At 43.9% G+C, this 24219-nt stretch overlaps 1 protein-coding gene across 3 annotated transcripts in view; it reads left to right on the forward strand.

The window, feature by feature from the left end:
* Positions 1 to 1639: 1639 nt before the first annotated feature.
* The window catches only part of LOC106582929 (dnaJ homolog subfamily C member 17), a 54530-nt gene continuing 31950 nt past the window's right edge, over positions 1640 to 24219 (forward strand). For 2 of the 3 annotated variants that reach the window (XM_014166661.2, XM_014166751.2), the window contains exons 1-5: positions 1643 to 1850; positions 14992 to 15061; positions 19179 to 19237; positions 19369 to 19456; positions 19585 to 19661. In XM_014166661.2, the coding sequence (XP_014022136.1) occupies positions 1767 to 1850; positions 14992 to 15061; positions 19179 to 19237; positions 19369 to 19456; positions 19585 to 19661 (378 nt within the window). In that variant the 5' untranslated portion in view covers positions 1643 to 1766. Of the gene's footprint in view, positions 1851 to 14991; positions 15062 to 19178; positions 19238 to 19368; positions 19457 to 19584; positions 19662 to 24219 lie in introns of all 3 variants that reach the window. The other variant, XM_014166588.2, reaches the window with a different exon arrangement.

The following is a 24219-nucleotide window of genomic DNA, read 5'->3' on the forward strand; positions in this document are numbered from 1 at the left end:
TATCAATGCACTTATTGATGAAGCCAGTGACTGATGTGGTGTACTCCTCAATGCCATCGGAAGAATCCCGGAACATATTCCAGTCTGTGCTAGCAAAACAGCCCTGTAGCTTAGCATCTGTGTCATCTGACCACTTCCTTATTGAGCGAGTCACTGGTACTTCCGGCTTTAGTTTTTCCTTGTAAGCAGGAATCAGGAGGATAGAGTTATGGTCAGATTTGCCAAATGGAAGGCGAGGGAGAGCTTTGTACGCGTCTCTGTGTGGGGAATAAAGGTGGTCTAGTTTTTTTCCCCTCTGGTTGCACATTTAACATGCTGGTAGAAATGAAGTAAAATGGATTCAAGTTTTCCTGCATTAAAGTCCCCGGCCACTAGGAGCGCCGCCTCTGGATGAGCATTTTCTTGTTTGCTTATGGCCTTATACAGCTTGTTAGTGCCATCTCAGTGCCAGCATCGGTTTGTGGTGGTAAATAGACAGCTATGAAAAATATAGATGAAAACTCTCTTGGTAAATAGTATGGTCTACAGCTTATCATGTGATACTCTACCTCAGGTGAGCAAAACCTTGAGACTTCCTTAATATTAGATTTCATGCACCAGCTATTATTTACAAATGGACACAGACCGCCACCCCTTGTCTTACCGTAGGCAGCTGTTCTATCTTGCCGTTGGATCAAAAACCCTGCCAGCTTTATGTTATCCATGTCGTCATTCAGCCACGACTCGGTGAAACATAAGATATTACAGTTTTTAATATCCCGTTGGTAGGATAGTCTTGATCGGAGCTCATCCATTGTGTTATCCAATGATTGCACGTTGGCTAATAGGACTGATGGTAGAGGGGGATTACTCACTCGCCGTCGGATCCTTACAAGGCACCGCGACCTACGTTCCTGATATCTCCGTCTCTTCTTCATGCGAATGACGGGGATTTGGGCCTTGTCGGGTGTCTGAAAAAAATCCTTCACGTCCGACTCGTTAAAGAAAAAATCTTCGTCCAGTACGAGGTGAGTAATCACTGTCCTGATATCCAGAAGCTATTTTCACTCAAAAGAAATGGTGGGTGATTTTGTACTTATGTAAAAGAAAAACCACACACACACACAATAGCACAATTGGTTAGGAGCCCGTAAAACGTCAGCCATCTCTTCTGGTGCCATCATTCTGTTACCCTTGTTTTCCAGTTTTTTCAAATGTATGTTAATATAATATATGCCATTTAGTAGACACTTTTATCCAAAGCAACTTAGTCATTTGGCAAACATTTCACGTTCAGGTGGTCCCTGGAATCGAAACCAATATTCTGGCATTGCAAGCGCCATCTTCTACCAACTACCATACTGTACCAGACTGGCCAATATAATATTACTATAATGGCCAGTCTGGTAGGGTTTACGTTTTACACATTGACTCCAAAAATGTAATTTATTTTTTCATTATTTTCAAAATGTTCATATAACAATGATATCTGAAACGGATCACATTAAAGCCAGGAAAAGTATTTGAATATACCAAACTAAAAAACATACAATCAAAATGCTTGCGAAGGTCAATACCTACAATTTTATTTCACAATTATCATGCGAGTCCGTAATAAATTGTTTAGCGCACTTTAACTACACCTCCCATGATGCATTGTTTTCAGGAAGTGGATGCGTCCGAGTTGAAAGTTCAAAACGTCCAACCCAAATGCTACAACAACAAACATCTTCAGGACGTTGATATTTCGTTTGTTTTGGTATTTTATTGTAGTAAATAAATATAAAATGACAGGAAATAAGGCGAAAGACCTTTTGCAGATGGACCTGTATGGTCTACTGGGTATAGACGGCACAGCGACGGCGAAAGAGGTGAGTGATAGCTAGCTAACGTGCTAAGATTCTAACTACGCTAGCTAGCGTTAGTTCGCTTGCAAACTTTGACGCCTTGTAGTTTATTAGTAGTTTAGCTAGCTAGTTGGTACAGTACAAATAAAACAATTCAAATGTATTCGTTACATGCTTCGTAAAAAGCAGGTGTAGACTACAGTGAAATGCTTACCTACGGGCCCTTCCCAACATTTCGGAGATATAAAATAGACACATAATTGAAAGTGAAACACGTAACACGTTAATAATTATACACAATGAGTAAAACGATAACGGCTATATACACGCAGTACCGAGTCGATGTACGAGGTAGATATGGCCATAAAACTAGGAATAAAGTGACAGATAATGAACAGTAGCAGCAGTCAAAAAAGTTAGTGCAAAAATGGGTCGGTCAATGCAGATAGTCTGGGGTAGCTGTTTGGTTAACTATTTAGCAGTCTTATGGCTTGGGGTAGAAGCTGTTCAGAGTTCTGTTGGTTCCAGACTTGGTGCATCGGTACAACTTGCCCTGTGTGTTCTACGAGTAAAGTATCTTCAAATGGCCACTAAGTGGCGGCATAGTACCATTCACAATTCTATGTAATTCTGTAGTCCTATGAATGATGACGTTTTTGATTTAGCGCAGTGGTGGAAAATGTACCCAATTGTCATACTTGAGTAAAAGTAAAGATATTTTCTGTTAAGATGACTCAAGTAAAAGTCACCCAGTAAAATACTAATTGAGTAAAAGTCTAAAAGTATTTGGTTTTAAATATACTTAAATATCACAAGTAAATGTAATGTAATGTCCTGCTGAGCATTAAAAATGTAACAAGTAATTTTGGGTGTCAGGGAAAATGTATGGAGTAAAAAGCACATTATTTTCTTTAGAAATGTATTGAAGTAAAAATATAACGAGTACTTTTAAGTAGTACTTTAAAGTATTTTTACTTAAGTACTTTACACCACTGATTCAGAGACAACAGAGCCAGCCATCTAGGTTTTCTGCAGGGATGTATTCATCCCGCGGATTCTGTTGCAAAACGTTTCTCAAACTGAAGCAAATGGAACAGGGAGGGACTTTTGATAGGGCTGCGGCGGTCATAAAATTTTGCCTGCAGGTTATTGTCATGCAAAAGACTACCGGTCTCATGGTAATTGACCGTTAATTAACATAAACACGTTTAGCATCTTCAGGCCTCCACACATACTAGCCGCTGATGTCCACCTTTGAAACATAAAGTAAAATAAATCTATTTAATATACATCATCATAATAAATCCATTATTTATTTCAGTCAGATCTAAAGAAACATTATGATATAAAGAAAACGTATTTCAGAAGAACAGAATGAGTTTGCCTACTGTAGGCCTATGTTATCTGGCTATACTCCCATGCCATAGGCTGTAGGCTTGTTAATTTAGCTGACAAGATATGTTTATAAGTGCTATTATTTTATCAGGTTAAATAGTAAGAAGAATATAAATTAATTAAGCTTATTAAAATAGGAAGGATGTTTTTCCCATTACAGAGCGAGTGCGCATATGAAGTGGCTATGTTGATAATTTGACACAGGTCCTATATGCTAGATTTAGAGTTATTTAGCAACTTTAGTTGTGAATTATACAAACCTTAGAATGCCTTAGAAATTAAAACGTATATGGGCTGCATAATGTGACTAGGCTATTGATGATTTGAGAAATTAACAACAAAAGCTTGCACTCTGCTTGCCTCAGGCTGACAGCTGTTCTCTTATCAAGTGATCATATTTTCACCCATCAAACTATTCTCAATTTAATCTTGTCTTTACTAATATGTAAAATAAGTTTGATGGGGTTGAGGTCAGGACTCTGTGCAGGCCAGTCAAGTTCTACCACACCGATCTCGACAAACCATTTCTGTATGGACCTCGCTTTGTGCATGGGGACATTGTTATGCATGCTGAAACAGGAAAGGGCCTTCCCAAACTGTTGCCACAAAGTTGGAAGCACAGAATCGTCTATAATGTCATTGTATGCTGTAGTGTTAAGATTTCCCTTTACTGGAACTAAGGGGCCTATCCCAAACCATGAAAAATAGCCCCAGACCATTATTCTTCCTCCACCAAACTTTACCGATGGCACTATGTATTCGGGCAGGTAGCATTCTCCTGGCATCTGCCAAACCCAGATTTGTCCGTCGGACTGCCAGATGGTGACGCGTGATTCATCACTCCAGAGAACACGTTTCCACTGCTCCAGAGTCCAATGGGGGTGAGCTTTACAGCATTCTAGTCGACGCCTGCATTGCGCATGGTGATCTTAGGCTTGTGTGCGGCTGCTCAGCCATAGAAACCCATTTCATGAAGCTCCTGACGATAAGTTATTGTGTTGACGTTGCTTCCAGAGGCAGTTTGGAACTAGGTAGTGAGTGTTGAAACTGAGGAAAGATGAATTTTACGCACTACGTGCTTCAGCACTTGGTGGTCCCGTTCTGTGAGCTTGTGTGGCCTATCACTTCACTTCACAGCAGCTACAGTTGACCGGGACAGCTCAAGTACAGCAGAAATTTGACAAACTTACTTGTTGGAAAGGTGGCATAATATGACGGTGCCATGTTGAAAGTCACTGAGCTCTTCAGTAAGGCCATTCTGCTGTCAAATCAAATTTGGTTGGTCACATACATGTGATTAGCAGATGTTATTGTGGGTGTAGCAAAATGCTTGTGCTTCTAGCTCCGACAGTGCAGTAATATCTAACAAGTAATATCTAACAAATTACACAACATATACCCTATACACACATCTAAGTAGGAATGAATTAAGACTATATACATATGGACGAGCGATGTCAGAGCGGAACTGGACTAAGATACACTAGAATAGGATAGAATACAGTATATACATATGAGATGAGTAATGCCAGACATGTAAACATTATTAAAGTGACTAGTGTTCCATTCCTTAAAGTGGCCAGTGATTTCTAGGGTATGCCTAATAGGCAGCAGCCTCTTATGTGCTAATGATGGCTGTTTAACAGTCTGATGGCCTTGATAGAAGCTGTTTTTCAGTTTCTCGGTCCCAGCTTTGATGCGCCTGTACTGACCTCGCCTTTTAGATGATAGTCAGGTGAACAGGCAGTGGCTTGGGTGGTTGATGTCCTTGATGATCCTTTTGGCCTTCCTGTGACATTGGGTGCTGTAGGTGTCCTGGAGGGTGAGTAGTTTTCCCCTGGTAATGCGTTGGGCAGACCACACAACCCTCTGGAGAGCCTTGTGGTGGCGGGGGGTGCAGTTGCCGTACCAGGCGGTGATACAGCCCGACAGGATGCTTTCAATTGTGCATCTGTAAAAGTTTGAGGGTTTTAGGTGACAAGCCAAATTTCTTCAGCCTCCTGAGGTTGAAGAGGCTCTGTTGCACCATCTTCACCACACTGTCTATGTGGGTGGTCCATTTCAGTTTGTCAGTGATGTGTACGCCAAGGAACTTGAAGCTTTCCTTCTCCACTGCGGTCCCGTCGATGTAGATAGGGGGTGCACCCTCTGCTGTTTCCTGAAGTCTACAATCATCTCCTTTGTTTTGTTGACGTTGAGTGAGAGGTTATTTTCCAGGCATCACACTCCCTGAGCCCTCACCTCCTCCCTGTAGGCTGTCTCGTCATTGTTGGTAATCAAGCCTACTGCTGTTGTATCATCTGCTAACTTGATGACTGAGTTGGAGGTGTGCTTGGCCACACAGTCATGGGTGAACAGAGAGTACAGGAGGGGGCTGAGCATGCACCCTTGTGGGGCCCCAGTGTTGAGGATCAGCGGAGTGGAGGGGATGCTTCCTACCTTCACCACCTGGGGGTCGGCCCGTCAAGAAGTCCAAGACCCAGTTGCACAGGGCCGGGTTCAGACCCAGGGCCTCGAGGTTAACCTCCTACTCAACAGCCAGTGTAATCCCGTGGCGCGATATTCAAATACCTCAAAAATGCAAAAACTTCAATTTTTCAAACATATGACTATTTTGCACAATTTTAAAGACAAGACTCTCGTTAATCTAACCACACGGTCTGATTTCAAAAAGGCTTTACAACGAAAGCAAAACATTAGATTATGTCAGCAGAGTACCCAGCCAGAAATAATCAGACACCCATTTTTCAAGCTAGCATATAATATCACATAAACCCAAACCACAGCTAAATGCAGCACTAACGTTTGATGATCTTCATCAGATGACAACCCTAGGACATTATGTTATACAATACATGCATGTTTTATTCAATCAAGTTCATATTTATATCAAAAACCAGCTTTTTACATTAGCATGTGACTAGCATGTGACTAGCATTTCGACCGAACACTGCCGGTGAATTTACTAAATTACTCACGATAAACATTCACAAAAAACATAACAATTATTTTAAGAATAATAGATACAGAACTCCTCTATGCACTCGATATGTCAAATTTTTTAAATAGCTTTTCGGTGAAAGCACATTTTGCAATATTCTAAGTAGCTAGCCCGGCATCACAGGGCTAGCTATTTAGACACCCAGCAAGTTTAGCACTCACCAAAGTCAGATTTACTATAAGAAAAATGTTATTACCTTTGCTGTTCTTCGTCAGAATGCACTCCCAGGACTTCTACTTCAATAACAAATGTTGGTTTGGTCCCAAATAATCCATTGTTATATCCAAATAGCGGCGTTTTGTTCGTGCGTTCAAGACACTATCCGAAAGGGTAAATAAGGGTGACGAGCATGGCGCATTTCGTGACAAAAAAATTCTAAATATTCCATTACCGTACTTCGAAGCATGTCAACCGCTGTTTAAAATCAATTTTTATGCCATTTTTCTCGTAAAAAAGCGATAATATTCCGACCGGGAAAGCGTGTATACGTACAAAGAGAGAGAAAATAAAAACATCTCGTGCAAGAGCATGAGTCTCAGAGTACTCTGACCAGCCACTATCCAAACGCGATAATGTGTTTCAGCCTGGGGCTGCCTCGATATCATTCAGCTTTTTCCCGGGCTCTGAGAGCCTATGGGAGCCGTAGGAAGTGTCACGTTACAGCAAAGATCCTCAGTCTTCAATAAAAAGAGCCAAGATGAACAACAACTCTTCAGACAGGCCACTTCCTGTTCAGAATCTTCTCAGGTTTTTGCCTGCCATATGAGTTCTGTTATACTCACAGACACCATTCAAACAGTTTTAGAAACTTTAGGGCGTTTTCTCTCCAAAGCCAATAATTATATGCATATTCTAGACTTAATTGGATTTCAAAGTCCCATCCGCCCCAGAGGAGTATGTTGGGGAAGTTAGTGGTTGTGGCTTTGACAGAAAGAGTCTCCGAAATTGCGAGTCAAGTTCTGTGAGGTCTACTGATGGTCAGGATAGATAGTTTGCTGTAGTGCGTACACAAGTGAGTGTGTGGGGACTGGAAGGCCTTAAAACCAAGTGGTGAAATCTATGAAGACAGCTACTTTGTCACAGTTGTTTTTGCCCAATGCTACACCAACAGGACTGCTGTTTATCATTGAGAGAGGAAATACCCCTCCAGGAACATGTTAATGTGGGCTTACCACAACTTGTAAACCATTCCCTGACGTATCCCGGCTTCCTGTTACTCCTGGTTTGAATGATCTGTCGTTATCTCTGGTATCGAAATTCCTCTCATTTTGGGTTGCTGATATTATAGCCAAGCAGCTGGAGTTGGTAGCTTGGAACCTGTGGTTTATGCACATCACTGAGTGACTCGTTATCTGGACCCAGATAAAAAAAAAACGTTCTCCCTAGAATTGGTATATTACCCGTAATGTTCTTCTGTTTGAGTGTCCCGTTTTCTGAGGGTTAGGAGAATATTCCATCAATGTCCCACCAAAGATACGCAGAACATGGTTTGCACTTATTTGGACTATCATTTGTTTTTCAACAGGACAATGAACCAACACACCTCCAGGCTGTGTAGGGCTATTTGATCAAGGAGAGTGATGGAGTGCTGCGTCAGATGACCTGGCCTCCACATTCACCTGACCTCAACCCAATTGAGATGGTTTGGGATGAGTTGGACCGCAGAGTGAAGGAAAAGCAGCCAACAAGTGCTCAGCATATGTGAGAACTCTTTCTGTTGGAAAAGCATTGCAGGTGAAGCTGATTGAGAGAATGCCAAGAGTGTGTAAGGGTGGCTACTTAAAATATATTTTTCGTTTGACACTTTTTTTTGGTTACTACATGATTCCATATGTGTTATTTCATAATTTTGATGTCTTCACTATTATTCTACAATGTAGAAAATATGACATCACATCATCAAATATTTATAGCTAAACTGGAATTACTGAGTGTACCAGTACAGATATCCACTAAAAAATCTTTACATAAATTAGATAATCAAAAACACGTTGAAATATAGCATTAGGCTGAATTAGCTAGCTAGCTTTCTTACCTAAAAGAAGAAGCGCCTTGTGGGAAGTCCTCCATGTTGCAATATGGCTACCAGTTAGCTACCTGGAGATGTGAACATGTTGATCCAGCCTTCCAAATTAGCTAGCCAATCACTGGCATTGTAACTAAAAGCACTGCTATGATTGGTCGATAAGGCTGGCTATCTTATTTGAGTAACATGTCATTCTAGATTTGCTAGCACACAGAGATCATTTCATGCAAGCACAGCTACATTTCGAGAGAGCGCAGGCAAGTATACCGAGAAATGGGAGATGCTGTGCTCTACACTTCATTTCTTGCTCCCAATTCCACTTTCTGGCCAATCAACATTTGTGTCCGAGCTCTCAACTATCTCTGTTCCTCAACATGATCCTCTGCACCCTTAAGATTTTTATCTGAACTTTCAACTCTCTCCACCCACTCTCAACATTATTTTCCACACTCTTGACATGCCCCCATGCGCATTCGAATTGTGAGACTGAAATGACACCATAGTTTTCGCTCACAGGAGCACAGGAGTGATGGTTGCTGATAATGGGCCTCTGTACGCCTATGTAGATATTCCATAAAAAAATCATCCGTTTCCAGCTTCAATAGTCATTTACAATGTCTACACTGTATTTCTGATTTAATTTGATGTTATTTTAATGGACAAAAAAATTGCTTTTCTTTCAAAAACAAGAATTTCTAAGTGACCCCAAACTTTTGAACGGTGGGGTATATTTTTTTATAAACATGCTTTTGCAACTTTCCCATGAAATGTGTCAAGAACATTAATATCTTATGTTTTGAGAACATGGCAACCATGTTCTGTGTATGTTTGGTGGGACATTGATGGAATATTCTCCTAACCCACGGAACGGACACATGAATGTTCTTGCAATGTTCCCATGAAACGTGTCTAGATTTATTAGGATCCCCGTTAGCCGACGCCAATGGCGACAGCTAGTTAATATCTTAAGTTCTGAGAACATGTTAACCACGTTCTGGGTAATTTAAATTGGACACTAAGGGAATGGTCTCTTGGAAACATTCCTAGCACATCACCGGAACATTCCTATGAAATTGTTAGTTAATGACCTAATGTGACTCTTAAGGGAACATTCTCTAAAGTTGTGGGAATGTTCGTTGTTAGCTTGGGAGTTCCTTTTGCGCCACTGAGTTATCCTGTAGCCGACACAGTTAAACAGGCTAGCTATCACTTTTCAGCCACATGCTCCTGCATTTCAGCAGGGATAAACAAGTGGCTGTTTTACTTACTAAGAGAGCAGAAGAAGGGAAAAGACTGGACACAGTTAAGGCACAAACAAATTCAATAAGATTTAGCTACTGTATGTGGCTTGCTGGTGCTATTTCTGTTGGGTAATAAAGCACAATATACCGTAACTGTTTTATATGTGGACACAATCTAGCTGTCTGAGTTCTGTGCAGACATTCACCAGCAGATGTCTTTGTGGACGTTATCATGACACACAGCGATTGCATGTGGAGCGTCTTCCTCTCATTCCTATCGCTCTTCGTGTCTGGCGCCCTGACTTCAGTAACGTTTGGGCTCCATGGCACAAACAGCTGTAACTCATGGCACTGTAGCGTAGCTAGCTGAGGGAGTGAGGGGGAATAGAGTGACACTTATCCTACCCTTGTGCTCTGCTGCCTGCATCCATGCAGAAGAAGACCCTTTCCTTGGGTGTGTGGGTAACTCAGCTGGCCCTTGACAGGCCCCACTCACGCTAATTGTATCACTGTCCCAAATAAATGTTCCTGTCAGGCGAACTATGCTCGCTCAGTGCGCATTTTGGAAGCTGAACTGCAATTATATCTTACTAGGCAGACGTACGCACGCACACACAGTTTCCACTCTATATCCCCATGCTCTGTAGCTCTTATCGTTTTGTTTCTTTCTCCCTTGTACTCCTTCTCCTTCTTACCCTCCCTCTATCTTTTTCTCTAGCTGATAATTTCCTGTAAAGGCCAGATCAGTGTGATTTAAGGAGGATGGCCCCATGGCAAAGCAGGCAGCTACCTAATCAACCACCCATGTGGGTCCTGTTGGGGCAGTGCTGTGGTTTCTGGGGCCAGTTGTCAGCTGTAATAGTCACCACAGACTGGGGTAATGAGGACAAGATGTGGGCATGCAGTAAAGACTGTGGCAGGCAGCGGGTGGCAGAAAGCGCTTGATTTCTTCAGGCACCAACCATTTGGGCTACTGTGTGCCTGCTGGTACTGCAAGTAAAGTACAGTAGCCCACTGCTTAGGAGTGAGGGATGGGCTTGATTCTAGCTTGGGCCTCATTAGTCTTATGGTTCATTGGATCCTTTAAGAGGTCTCTCTCATAATTGATTTAGGATATCCAGCACTGGAAAAAACTGTAATGAGCGGTAGGCTAGTAGATGGCACAGTTATTGACCCTCCTCATTCAGGGAGGACCTGTCACTCAACCTGAGATTTCTACTCTCACTTAGCACTGAATTAGCAAACTCTAAACTTGGATCCTGGTTTTACCTCAATTAGGGCTTGCGTGTTACTGCATTGATGGGAGCAATCATGTATTATTGAACAAAATTCTGAGCTGGGGGAGCAGTATTCATGTGCCAGCAGTAGATGAGGGATAGCGAGATGAGGCGGGGGGGAGGTACGCATTCACCAAATGGGCTGTTATTAACAGAGAGGGGATCTCTTCCTCCCCCTCCCCCAGGGAGGTGAGGTAGCCACTCTCGGAGAGGATTTGATTGACTAGCGTTGTTAATTTCTAGTGTGACTGCTTTTCAGCACAGCGGCGTTGTTGACTGGCTGCACTTGTTTAAGAGCTGTTTAGATGTCCAGACAGCTGGAGAAACCTACTTTGACCTTACACAATGACAGAGACATGTAATCCTATTAAATTGGTCTCATGATGGCAAAATCTGCTATGTGAGTTGAAGACATGACCTGACCTCTTCAGCTGGCCGGGTGTTTCTCTTGGGCAGTGGCAGTGCTGTGTAACTCAGGAGCTCCTCATGTCGCTCATCTTGCTGCTCAACAGGACATCTGCCGCTGACTCACTCCTCGGCTGAGGCAATGTGCTGGCCATGTGCTGAACTCTGTGAAACAGATTATGAGGAGAGGAGGGGGTGGTCCAGGAGAGGGGATGAGACAAAAAAGACAGCAGAGCAGAAAGTGACTGACTGATTAGTAGAGGAAAGGAAAGGGAATTGAGACTGGAAGTTAGAGCTGGGTGACACGGACAAATCTGTATCTCAATAAATTGTCTGAATTGATGAGATAATGATAAATAGAATAACTTTAAACATTAATTTGCATCCGTTTTTTAAATTGTATGATCCTTTAAACTACTACAACTAGTTTGACGGTTGTAGCCATCAATTGTCCCATTAACATCACCCACATTAGCAAACTTACTTCATTTCAAACTTCACATTTCTCTAGTATAGGCTAATATTGTAATGAATGATATCAGCAAAATGCCTGCAATAAGTGGTCGGTGTCGATCATTTTCAGTTTATCCCAGTTTTACTGGAAGTCCAGAGTCAGAGGAGAGGGTGTAGGAGGCTGAGGGGGAAGTGTTGCTGCTTGAAATAGTTCCACAGACCTGCATATTACTGTATATAGTACGCTCTCCTGAGTGAAGGGCTGTAAGAATGTGTAGCTTCACAACACCATCCTACTGAACTGTTTCAAAAGTCACCATTAAGAGATGCACGTATGCTGTTCACTCTGCCAGCTCTGCCCCCATCCACCTCTGGACAGCACACCAGGTCCAGGTCAAGCCCAGACTACCTCAGGCCAGGGGAGGCTCATATCAGATAGTTCATAAAAGGTCTTCTCTAACTGCTGATGTAAACTCATCAAAAAAAGAAACATCCCTTTTTCAGGACCCTGTCAAAGATAATTCGTAAAAATCCAAGTAACTTCACAGATCTTCATTGTAAAGGGTTTAACACTGTTTCCCATGCTTGTTCAATGAACCATAAACAATTAATGGACATGCACCTGTGGAACGGTCGTTAAGACACTAACCGCTTACAGACGGTAGGCAATTAAGGTCACAGTTATGAAAACGTAGGACACTAAAGAGGCCTTTCTACTGACTCTGAAAAACACCAAAATAAAGATGCCCAGGGTCCCTGCTCATCTGCGTGAACATGCCTTAGGCATGCTGCAAGGAGGCATGAGGACTGCTGATGTGGCCAGGGCAATAAATTGCAATGTCCATACTGTGAGACGCCTAAGACAGCGCTACAGGGAGACAGGACGGACAGCTGATCGTCCTCGCAGTGGCAGACCACGTGTAACAACACCTGCACAGGATCGGCACATCCAAACATCACACCTGCGGGACAGGTACAGGATCGCAACAACAACTGCCCGAGTTACACCAGGAACGCACAATCCCTCCATCAGTGCTCAGACTGTTCGCAATAGGCTGAGAGAGGCTGGACTGAGGGCTTGTAGGCCTCTTGTAAGGCGGGTCCTCACCAGACCTCACCGGCAACAACGACGCCTATGGGCACAAACCCACCGTCGCTGGACCAGACAGGACTGGCAAAAAGTGCTCTTCACTGAAGAGTCGCGGTTTTGTCTCACCAGGGGTGATGGACGGATTCGCGTTTTTCATTGAAGGAATGAACATTATACTGAGGCCTGTACTCTGGAGCGGGATCGATGTGGAGGTGGAGGGTCCGTCATGGTCTGGGGCGGTGCGTTACAGCATCATCGGACTGAGCTTGTTGTCATTGCAGGCAATCTCAACGCTGTGCGTTACAGGGAAGATATCTTCTTCCCTCATGTGGTACCCTTCCTGTAGGCTCATCCTGACATGACCCTCCAGCATGACAATGCCACCAGCCGTACTGCTCGTTCTGTGCATGATTTCCTGCAAGACAGGAATGTCAGTGTTCTGCCATGGCCAGCGAAGAGCCCGGCTCTCAATCCCATTGAGCACGTCTGGGACCTGTTGGATTGGAGGGTGAGGACTAGGGCCATTCTCCCCAGAAATGTCCGGGAACTTGCAGGTGCCTTGGTGGAAGAGTGGGGTAACATCTCACAGCAAGAACTGGCAAATCTGGTGCTGTCCATGAGGAGGAGATGCACTGCAGTATAGACGTTAATGCAGCTGGTGGCCACACCATATACTGACTGTTACTTTTGATTTTGACCCCCCCCCCCCCTTTGTTCAGGGACACATTATTCAATTTCTGTTAGTCACATGTCTGTGGAACTTGTTCAGTTTATGTCTCAGTTGTTGAATCTTGTGTTCATACGAATATTTACACATGTTAAGTTTGCTCAAAATAAACGCAGTTGACTGTGAGAGGACGTTTCTTTTTTTTTGCTGAGTTTATTACCATATCCTCTTCAGTTCACTAACAGTCAGTCAGTTGGTCGGTCTGCACAGTATGTTCTGGCACATTCCTGTTACAATAGTGCAAAACAATAGACACACAGGGAAACGTTGCATTTCCCAGAGTAGATGGCATCCAATGCAAAAGTTCCAGGTGTGCAGACCAGAAAGGAGTCCATGATCTATCCAGTTCCAATGGACGGATCTGATTGATTGGCAGCAAGGGAGAGAGGAGGAGGAGGTGAAAGGGGGGAGGTGAAAGCATGCAGAATGCTGGCAGGGCTGATTACTACTGGGGTCTGTACTGAGGATAGAGGAGTGGTTTGAAAAGCTGGGCGCTCTGCACTTCCTGTCTCTTCAGAGAGCTGCTCTCTCTCTCTCTCAATGGGCCCTGCTTCCTCGCTGGAGGAGTAGACTTCGCCTAATGAAAAACATGTCATTAACTCGTGCAGAAGGGCCGAAGAAACATTCCTGAGAACAACAGAGTAAAAAAAGAAAAGGACTAAAACCTCACTTAAGATTGCAGTGCTCCAAAGTATTGTTTTGTTTCCTAATTTGGTCGCTCATATTTTAAAATGTTTTGGCTTGAGACCCAAGATATGAATGGCTGCCTTCCCAATTTCGTGATGACGATGGCACGCTGTTTGCATGTTATTGTAACTTTTTTTTTCTGGCCCCAATGAAGCTAATCTCATCCTCTCCTGCCGACACAGTCCACATTTATCCATCTTGAAAAATCATTGTCAGCATAAAGGTGACAGCAGTCAAGTCAATCTTTATTTAAAGTACATTATCACAAGCACAGCAAAGGATGGGTGCAGATATTGATGTGGCCCCCCAGTGAAACTAAACCTGAACTCCCTATCAACCACTGAACACTTTTCCACCCCCTGTAGTTTTATCAATCTTTTACTATTTTTATTATGTTTCCATGGGACCATCATTTTTATGCACGTTTCGTGCCAGTGATGGCATGCAAAAGAGTAATTGGTGTTGGAAATATATTTCAGCGATTCTAGATTGCCAAACTGCATACAGCGGTTTAGAATATTCAGGAAAAAGAACCCTGTAGGCGATATTTTGAAACAACAACAGTATACAGTCGCTACCACAAAGTCCAACCAAGCTGAAAAAAATGAACTAACTGTATGCATCTACAAAAATATTCATCCACTCTAGGGACAGTTTTTTTTGGCTGGAGGTTATTGGACAAGGGTGACTTGTTTTTTGGCTGGAAAATTCACCACAGATCAACATTTTTATGGTTTCAATAGACAACTGAACATAGTGGACTGGGACATAACAATGAGAATAATAATAATGTGCTGACCAAAGTCCATGCATACTAAAAAAGTAAATACTCGATAAATCTGATTTCATTTTCTCTCCTGTAGATCAAGAAAGCCTACCGACAGAAAGCCTTGACCTGCCATCCAGACAAGAACCCAGACAACCCAAAAGCAGGTTAGTGAAAAAGACATGGCACAAGTAAAGCCTAGGTACAATGTCCATTTCTCCTCACCTTGTATGTCGGCTTTCTTCCTCTGTAGATGATTGTAAAACCTGAACACCATCACCACCAGCCACATCCATGATTCTGACCAGACACACATTGAGAGAATAGCGTGTGTTCAGTGTCTTGCCTTCAGAAGGTATTCAGACCATTACTTTTTCCACATTTTGTTAGGTTACAGCTTATTCTAAAATTGATTAAATTGTGTTTTCCCCTCATCAATCTACACACAATATCCCATAACTACAAAGAAAAAATTGGTTTTTAGAAATATTTTCAAATTTATTACAAATAAAAACTGAAATATAACATTTACATAAGTATTCAGACCCTTTACTCAGTACTTTGAAGCACCTTTGGCAGCAATTACAGCCTTGAGTCTTCTTGGATATGACACTACAATCTTGGCTCACCTGTATTTGGGGAGTTTCACCCATTCTTTGCTCCACAGCTATTTTCTGGTCTTTCCAGAGATGTTCGATCGGGTTCAAGTCCGGACTCAAGGACATGCAGAGACTTGTCCCGAAGCCACTCCTGCTTTGTCTTGGCTGTGTGCTTAGGGTCATTGTCTTGTTGGAAGGTGAACCTTCGCCCAAGTCTGAGGTCCTGAGCACTCTGGAGCAGGTTTTCATCAAGGATCTCTCTGTACTTTGCTCCGTTCATCTTTCCCTTGATCCTGACTAGTCTCCCAGTCCCTGCTGCTGAAAAACATCCCCACAACATGATGCTGCCACCACCATTCTTTACTGTAGGGATGGTGTCAAATTTCCTCCAGACGTGACGCTTGGCATTCAGGCCAATAGTTCAATCTTGGTTTCATCAGTCCAGAGAATCTTGTTTCTCATGGTCTGAGAGTCTTTAGGTGGCTTTTGGTAACCCCAAGCGGGCAGTCATGTGCCTTCTACTGAGGAGTAGCTTCCATCTGGCCACTCTAACATAAAGGCCTGATTGGTGGAGTGCTGCAGAGATGGTTGTCCTTCTGGAAGGTTCCCCCATCTCCACAGAGGAACTCTGGAGCTCTGTCAGAGTGACCATCGGGTACTTGGTCACCTCCCTGACCAAGGCCCTTCTCCCCCGATTGCTCAGTTTGGCCGGGCGGCCAGCTCTAGGAAGAGTCTTGGTGGTTCCAAACTTATTCCATTTTAAGAATGATGGAGGCCACTGTGTTCTTGGGGACCTTCAATGCTGCAGACATTTTTTTGGTACCATTCCCCAGATCTGTGCCTCGACACAATCCTGTCTCTGAGCTCTACGGACAATTCCTTCGACCTCATGGCTTGGTTTTTGCTCTGACATGCACTGTCAAATGTGGGACCTTATATAGGCAGGTGTGTGCCTTTTCTAAATCATGTCCAATCAATAGCATTTACCACAGTTGGACTCCAAGTTGTAGAAACATCTCAAAGATGATCAATGGAAACGGGATGCATCTGAGCTCAATTTCGTGTCTCATAGCAAAGGGTCTGAATACTTATGTAAATACGTTTTTTGTGTTTTCTAAAAACCTGTTTATGCTTTGTCAGTATGGGATATTGTGTGTAGATTGCTGAGGATTTTTAAATGTATCCATTTTAGAATATGTCTGTAACAAAATGTTAGTCAAGGGTCTGATTACTTTCCGAAGGCACTGTATGCACAAACTGTTTCGAACTGTTTCGTTTGTGAAGTATGCGGACGCCTTAACCCTTAACTAGACTACCTGGGGTGGCAGGTAGTCTAGTGTTTAGAGCGTTGGACTTATAACTGAAAGGTTGCAAGATCGAATCCCCGAGCTGACAAGGTAAAAATCTGTCTTTCTGCCCCTGAACAAGGCAGTTAACCCACTGTTCCTAGGCCGTCATTGAAAATAAGAATTTGTTCTTAACTAACTTGCCTAGTTAAATAAAGGTAAAATAAATAAAAAACTCTACAGTCTGCTCCACTCTGTGCCATGCTGCCAGACAGGCCGGCCACAGCCCTCTACAGACTGGCTAAGCAGAGCAGAGCCTTCCCACAAGCCCTCCAGCCACCTGGGCCAGTCCCAGCCAGACAGTATGACCAGTATGTTTGAGACGATATCCAATATTGCGATACTCGTTAGTTTTGTGACAAGGAAACAAAACACTTCGGATTTAACTTCTTTAGAAAAACAGCCCTAATGTTGGAAACAAACATCATTATGTTGTCATCCAAAGTCACATTTATTTTCCAAGCTATAGCACACTATTTTAAATACAGCAGGTTTTTAAAGGACCAAGACGTTTGTTTCATTTATGCCATGGAAGAAATATCGCAATACTGGTATCGTCCCGGCCCTAATGACCACCGTTTCCCCAGTCAGCCCCCCTGGCCTATCGCGGCCTGTAACCAACAAACATGTCAACAATCAGTTTTGGAAATGTCTATATAATTGTGCGTCAGGTGAAAAAAGAAAGGCACCCTGGAAAAGGCCCATTTGTGAGGCATGTTTTCAAGTGAGGTTTGTGCGGTTGCTGGATACCTTTTAACTATTCCTGATTTAAGTAAGAAACGAGAAACAATGGGGTAATAGGGGACTGAGTGGCATAAAATGGCTCAGTTTCACAGAAATGAAAAGTAGATGGTGAGGAATATGCACTTTCACATCACATGCAGTGATTTATCCACTCACATGAGAGGGTAAGAGCCCTGAGACTATAGCCCCAAGTGGGATGGGGGGGTGTTGAGGTGAGGTGGGGGGTCACCTTCCATCCCCACCCCTATATGCACCCTCTGTGCTGTGACAGTCTGAGCTGCACAGACCAATGATTCAGCTAGCTCTATTCCATGTGCGTAGGTAAGTTGACCCGTCCACTTGCAGCTCTCTAGAGCCTGCTGTTTATGCCGCTTTCCTCACAGGGAGTAAAAGTATATGCCCGTTAGATAGAAGATGAAAAAAACTCCCATAAGTGAGTGATTAAGCTGGAGCAGTGGAGTGCGGTAATGGGGCCGGTTATGGGCTGGGGGTTTGCGGTTCTGGGTTTGGGGCTGGAAGGTTGGAGAGAGGCGAGCACCGGAGGTTTGCGTGGTACTCTTGATTGGCCCTGTGTCCCCTTAGGGCTCCCTAATGGGAGATGGATTGAGAGGCCCGGGTGGGTTTGTGGGAAAAGTGCGGTTGGATCATTAGAGGAACCCGATTTCGTGAGACTCCAGGCACCTTTTAATGTAGGAAATGTCTCCGTTTATCTCAGCCCCGGGTCCCGTGTTGGCACAGAGACACCACACAGAGCACACGCCGGCTTGTTTCTTAACCCTGCCTCGTTTCCGTCCTTTCCTCCACACTCCACCAAGTCTCTCCCCTCCTCTGACCTCTCCCTGCGTGTTAGCAGCTCACTAAGATATCATTACCTTGTATTGTTAACCTTTGTTCCATTTGGTTGTTGTTTTTAAAGCTAACATTCAACACATACACTATGGTCCCCTCGATCACATCTTACCTTTAAGTCCTCACTGAGCAGGAATATGAGATTCTAGATGTTTCTATGTACAGGTAACTGACAAAATAAAGGAAACACCAACAAAGTGTTTAAATGGGTGTTGTGCCACCACAAGCCGCCAGACCACATTCATTGTGCCTTGGCGTAGATTCGACAAGTGTCTGGAACTCTTTTGGAGGGATGCGACATCATTTTTTCCATGAGAAATTCCATAATTTGGTGTTTTGTTGATAGTAATGGAAAATGCTGTCCCAGGCGCTGCTTCAGAATCTCCCATCTCTCTCACACACACACACACACACACACACACACTTTAATCCCCCTATGCTCCTTTGAGACCCCTCTTTCAAAGTCACTGAGCTCTCTTTCTATCCAGTAATGGGTAACTAGACATTTTTATACCTTACCCTAAGCATGATGGGATGTTAATTACTTAATTAATTCAGAAACCACACCTGTGTGGAAGCACATGCTTTTACTCAAGTGTTTGCTTTATTTTGGCAGTTATCTGTAAGTACAGCGCAGTATGTATAAATGAATATAGAAAGCAAAACAATCACTTATAGAAAGCCCGGCTAAAAAGGTGGGTTTTCGAAAGTGGTTTATGACAGTGTCCTTGGTGTTTCTTCCCCAGCTGATCTCTTCCACCAGCTGTCCCAGGCCCTAGAGGTGCTGACTGATTCTGCTGCCAGGGTAAGACTTCTGTCTGACACACACACACACACACACACACACACACACCATCCATACCACCACCAGACCCTCTTTCTCTCTTCTCTCCAACTGTTCATCACATCAAACTGTCCTCCTCTCCTCTGTGTCAGGCTGCTTACGATAAGATCTGCGCTGCCAAGAAACAAGCGGAGGCGAGAAACAACAAGCTAGATGCTAAGAGGAAGAAGATCAAGCTAGGTGAGCCCTCAGACCTGTGCCTACTACAACTCAACAACCCTTCCCCTAAAAACACAAAACTGGCTATCAGGATGATGCTAACTGTATGTGTGCACGTGTGTGTTACTGTGTGTGTACGGTTTTCACAGACTTGGAGGCCAGGGAACGCCAGGCGGAGGCACATAGTGCAGAGCAGTTCCAAAACACCAGAACACTAGAGGAGGAGGTAAGAAAGACACAACTTCACAGCATCCTAGTTTCCTACTCTGACCCTAGAACAGATCATACAGGCACGGTTCACTTTCAATGTCAATCCCTCAACCACACACATGGGCCTAGAGTAGTGAGGTGGATAAAACCATTCCATGCATCCTGGAGAATGGATAAAGTAGAACGGATGCTTAGCTCACGCTAACTCCTGAACACTGCACCACACACAGTCAGCCCTAGAGTACAGCTGTTCCAATCACTGGCTTAGTGAAGGTAAGACATACACAGCCACCTCTACTCTCCTCGACCCTCTCGCACAGCCACCTCTACTCTCCTCGACCCTCTCGCACAGCCACCCCTACTCTCCTCGACCCTCTCGCACAGCCACCCCTACTCTCCTCGACCCTCTCGCACAGCCACCCCTACTCTCCTCGACCCTCTCGCACAGCCACCCCTACTCTCCTCGACCCTCTCGCACAGCCACCCCTACTCTCCTCGACCCTCTCGCACAGCCACCCCTACTCTCCTCGACCCTCTCGCACAGCCACCCCTACTCTCCTCGACCCTCTCGCACAGCCACCCCTACTCTCCTCGACCCTCTCGCACAGCCACCCCTACTCTCCTCGACCCTCTCGCACAGCCACCCCTACTCTCCTCGACCCTCTCGCACAGCCACCCCTACTCTCCTCGACCCTCTCGCACAGCCACCCCTACTCTCCTCGACCCTCTCGCACAGCCACCCCTACTCTCCTCGACCCTCTCGCACAGCCACCCCTACTCTCCTCGACCCTCTCGCACAGCCACCTCTCCTCGACCCGTCTCGACCCTCAATTGATTAACCTTTTATAACGCACGCTTTCACAGGTTTCCTTTGATTGATCTTGAAATTCACTAAAGATTCGCGCAAATAACAAAGCCGCAGCCATGTCTCATAGAAACGTTTTCATTCATCAAATCAAATTTATTTATAAAGCCCTTCTTACATCAGCTGATATCTCAAAGTGCTGTACAGAAACTAGAGGTTGACCGATTATGTTTTTTCAACGCCCGATACCGATTTATTGGAGGACCAAAAAAAAGCCACTACTGATTAATCGGCCGGGTTTTATTTATTTATTTATTGATAGATTAAAACAAATATATTTTTCTTTTTTTCCCTTTTTAATAATGACAATTACAACAATACTGAATGAACACTTATTTCAACTTAATATAATACATTAATAAAATCAATTTAGCCTCAAATAAATAATGAAACGTTCAATTTGGTTTAAATAATGCAAAAACAAAGTGTTGGAGAAGAAAGTAAAAGTGCAATATGTGCCATGTAAGAAAGCTAACGTTTAAGTGCCTTGCTCAGAACATGGGAACATATGAAAGCTGGTGATTCCTTTTAACACGAGTCTTCAATATTCCCAGGTAAGAAGTTTTGGGTTGTAGTTGTTATAGGACTATTTCTCTCTATACGATTTGTATTTCATATACCTTTGACTATTGGATGTTCTTATAGGCACTTTAGTATTGCCAGTGTAACAGTATAGCTTCCGTCCCTCTCCTCGCTCCTACCTGGGCTCGAACCAGGAACACATCGACAACAGCCATCCTCGAAACAGCGTTACCCATGCAGAGCAAGCGGAACAACTACTCCAAGTCTCAGAGCGAGTGACGTTTGAAACGCTATTAGCGTGCACCCGGCTAACTAGCTAGCCATTTCACATCGGTTACACCAGCCTAATCTTGGGAGTTGATAGGCTTGAAGTCATAAACAGCGCAATGCTTGAAGCACAGCGAAGAGCTGCTGGCAAAACGCACGAAAGTGCTGTTTGAATGAATGCTTACGAGCCTGCTGCTGCCTACCACCGCTCAGTCAGACTGCTCTATCATATCATAGACTTAATTATAATATAATAAACACACAAATACGAGCCTTAGGTCATTAATATGGTTGAATCCAGAAACTATCATCGCGAAAACAAAACGTTTGTCCTTTCAGTGAAATACGGAACCGTTCTGTATTTTATCTAACGGGTGGCTTCCCTAAGTCTAAATATTCCTGTTACTTGGCACAACCTTCAATGTTATGTTATAATTACGTAAAATTCTGGCAAATTAGTTCGCAACGAGCCAGGCTGCCCAAACTATTGCATATACCCTGACACTGCGTGCAATGAACGCAAGAGAAGTGACACAATTTCACCTGGTTAATATTGCCTGCTAACCTGGATTTCTTTTAGCTAAATATGCAGGTTTAAAAATATATACTTCTGTCTATTGATTTTAAGAAAGGCATTGATGTTTATGGTTAGGTACAGTCGTGCAACGATTGTGCTTTTTTCGCAAATGCGCTTTTGTTAAATCATCCCCTGTTTGGCGAAGTCGGCTGTCTTTGTTAGGAAGAAATAGTCTTCACTGTTCGCAACGAGCCAGGCGGCCCAAACTGCTGCATCTACCCTGACTCTGTTGCAAGAGAAGTGACACATTTTCCCTAGTTAAAAGAAATTCATGTTAGCAGGCAATATTAACTAAATATGCAGGTTTAAAAATATATACTTGTATATTGATTTTAAGAAAAGTATTGATGTTTATGGTTAGGTACACGTTGGAGCAACGTGTACCTAAGCGATTATATGCAACGCAGGACAGGCTAGATAAACTAGTAATATCATCAACCATGTGTAGTTAAGTAGTGATTATGATTGATTGTTTTTTATAAGATAAGTTTAATGCTAGCTAGCATCTTACCTTGGCTTCTTACTGCATTCGCGTAACAGGCAGGCTCCTCGTGGAGTGCAATGTAAAGCAGGTGGTTAGAGCGTTGGACTAGTTAACCGTAAGGTTGCAAGATTGAATCCCCGAGCTGACAAGGTAAAAATCTGTCGTTCTGCCCCAGAACAATGCAGTTAACCCACCGTTCCTAGGCCGTCATTGAAAATAAGAATGTGTTCTTAACTGACTTGCCTAGTTAAATAAAGGTGTAAAACATTATTTTTTTTTAAACGGCGTCCAAAAATACCGATTTCCGATAGTTATGAAAACTTGAAATCAGCCCTAATTAATCGGCCATTCCAATTAATCGGTTGACCTCTAACAGAAACCCAGCCTAAAACCCCAAATAGCAAGCAATGCAGGTGTAGAAGCATGGTGGCTAGGAAAAACTCCCTAGAAAGGCCAGAACCTAGGAAGAAACCTAGAGAGGAACTAGGCTATGAGGGGTGGCCAGTCCTCTTCTGGCTGTGCCGGGTGGAGATTATAACAGAACATGGCCAAGATGTTCAAATGTTCATAGATGACCAACAGGGTCAAAAATAATAATCACAGTGGTTGTCGAGGGTGCAACAGGTCAGCACCTCAGGAGTAAATGTCAGTTGGCTTTTCATAGCCGATCATTCAGAGTATCTCTACCGCTCCTGCTGTCTCTAGAGAGTTGAAAACAGCAGGTCTGGGACAGGTAGCACGTCCGGTGAACAGGTCAGGGTTCCATAGCCGCAGGCAGAACAGTTGAAACTGGAGCAGCAGCATGGCCAGGTGGACCTGAGGCATGGTCCTAGGGCTCAGGTCCTCCGAGAGAGAAAGAAAGGAAAGAGAGAGAGCATACTTAAATTCACACAGGACACCGGATAAGACAGGAGAAATACTCCAGATATAACAGACTGACCCTAGCCCCCCGACACATAGCCTCCAGTATTTATGCTGCAGTAGTTTGAGACAGGAGAGGTCGGGAGACACTGTGGCCCCATCCGACGATACCCCCAGACAGGGCCAAACAGGCATGATCTAACCCCACCCACTTTGCCAAAGCACAGCCCCCACACCACTAGAGGGATATCTTCAACCACCAACTTACCATCCTGAGACAAGGCCGAGTATAGCCCACAAAGATCTCCGCCACGGCACAACCCAAGGGGGGGCGCCAACCCAGACAGGAAGATCACGTCAGTGACTCAACCCACTCAAGTGACGCACCCCTCCTAGGGACGGCATGGAAGAGCACCAGCAAGCTAGTGACTCAGCCCCTGTAATAGGGTTAGAGGCAGAGAATCCCAGTGGAGAGAGGTGGACCGGCCAGGCAGAGACAGCAAGGGCGGTTCGTTGCTCCAGTGCCTTTCCGTTCACCTTCACACTACTGGGCCAGACTACACTCAATCATATGACCTACTGAAGAGATGAGTCTTCAGTAAAGACTTAAAGGTTGAGACCCGAGTCTGTGTCTCTCACATGGGTAGGCAGACCATTCCATAAAAATGGAGCTCTATAGGAGAAAGCCCTGCCTCCAGCTGTTTGCTTAGAAATTCTAGGGACAGTTAGGAGGCCTGCGTCTTGTGACCGTAGCATACGTGTAGGTATGTACGGCAGGACCAAACTGGAAAGATAGGTAGGAGCAAGCCCATGTAATGCTTTGTAGGTTAGCAGTAAAACCTTGAAATCAGCCCTTGCCTTAACAGGAAGCCAGTGTAGAGAGGCTAGCACTGGAATAATATGATCAAATTTTTGGGTTCTAGATTCATTGCCATATCATTATTGATACACTTTGCTCGTGAAGTCAATGATAAATAAAAGGTTTGGGATGCTTTTCA

Source organism: Salmo salar, chromosome ssa01, assembly GCF_905237065.1.
Source record: "Salmo salar chromosome ssa01, Ssal_v3.1, whole genome shotgun sequence".
Classification (NCBI taxonomy): Eukaryota; Metazoa; Chordata; class Actinopteri; order Salmoniformes; family Salmonidae; genus Salmo; species Salmo salar.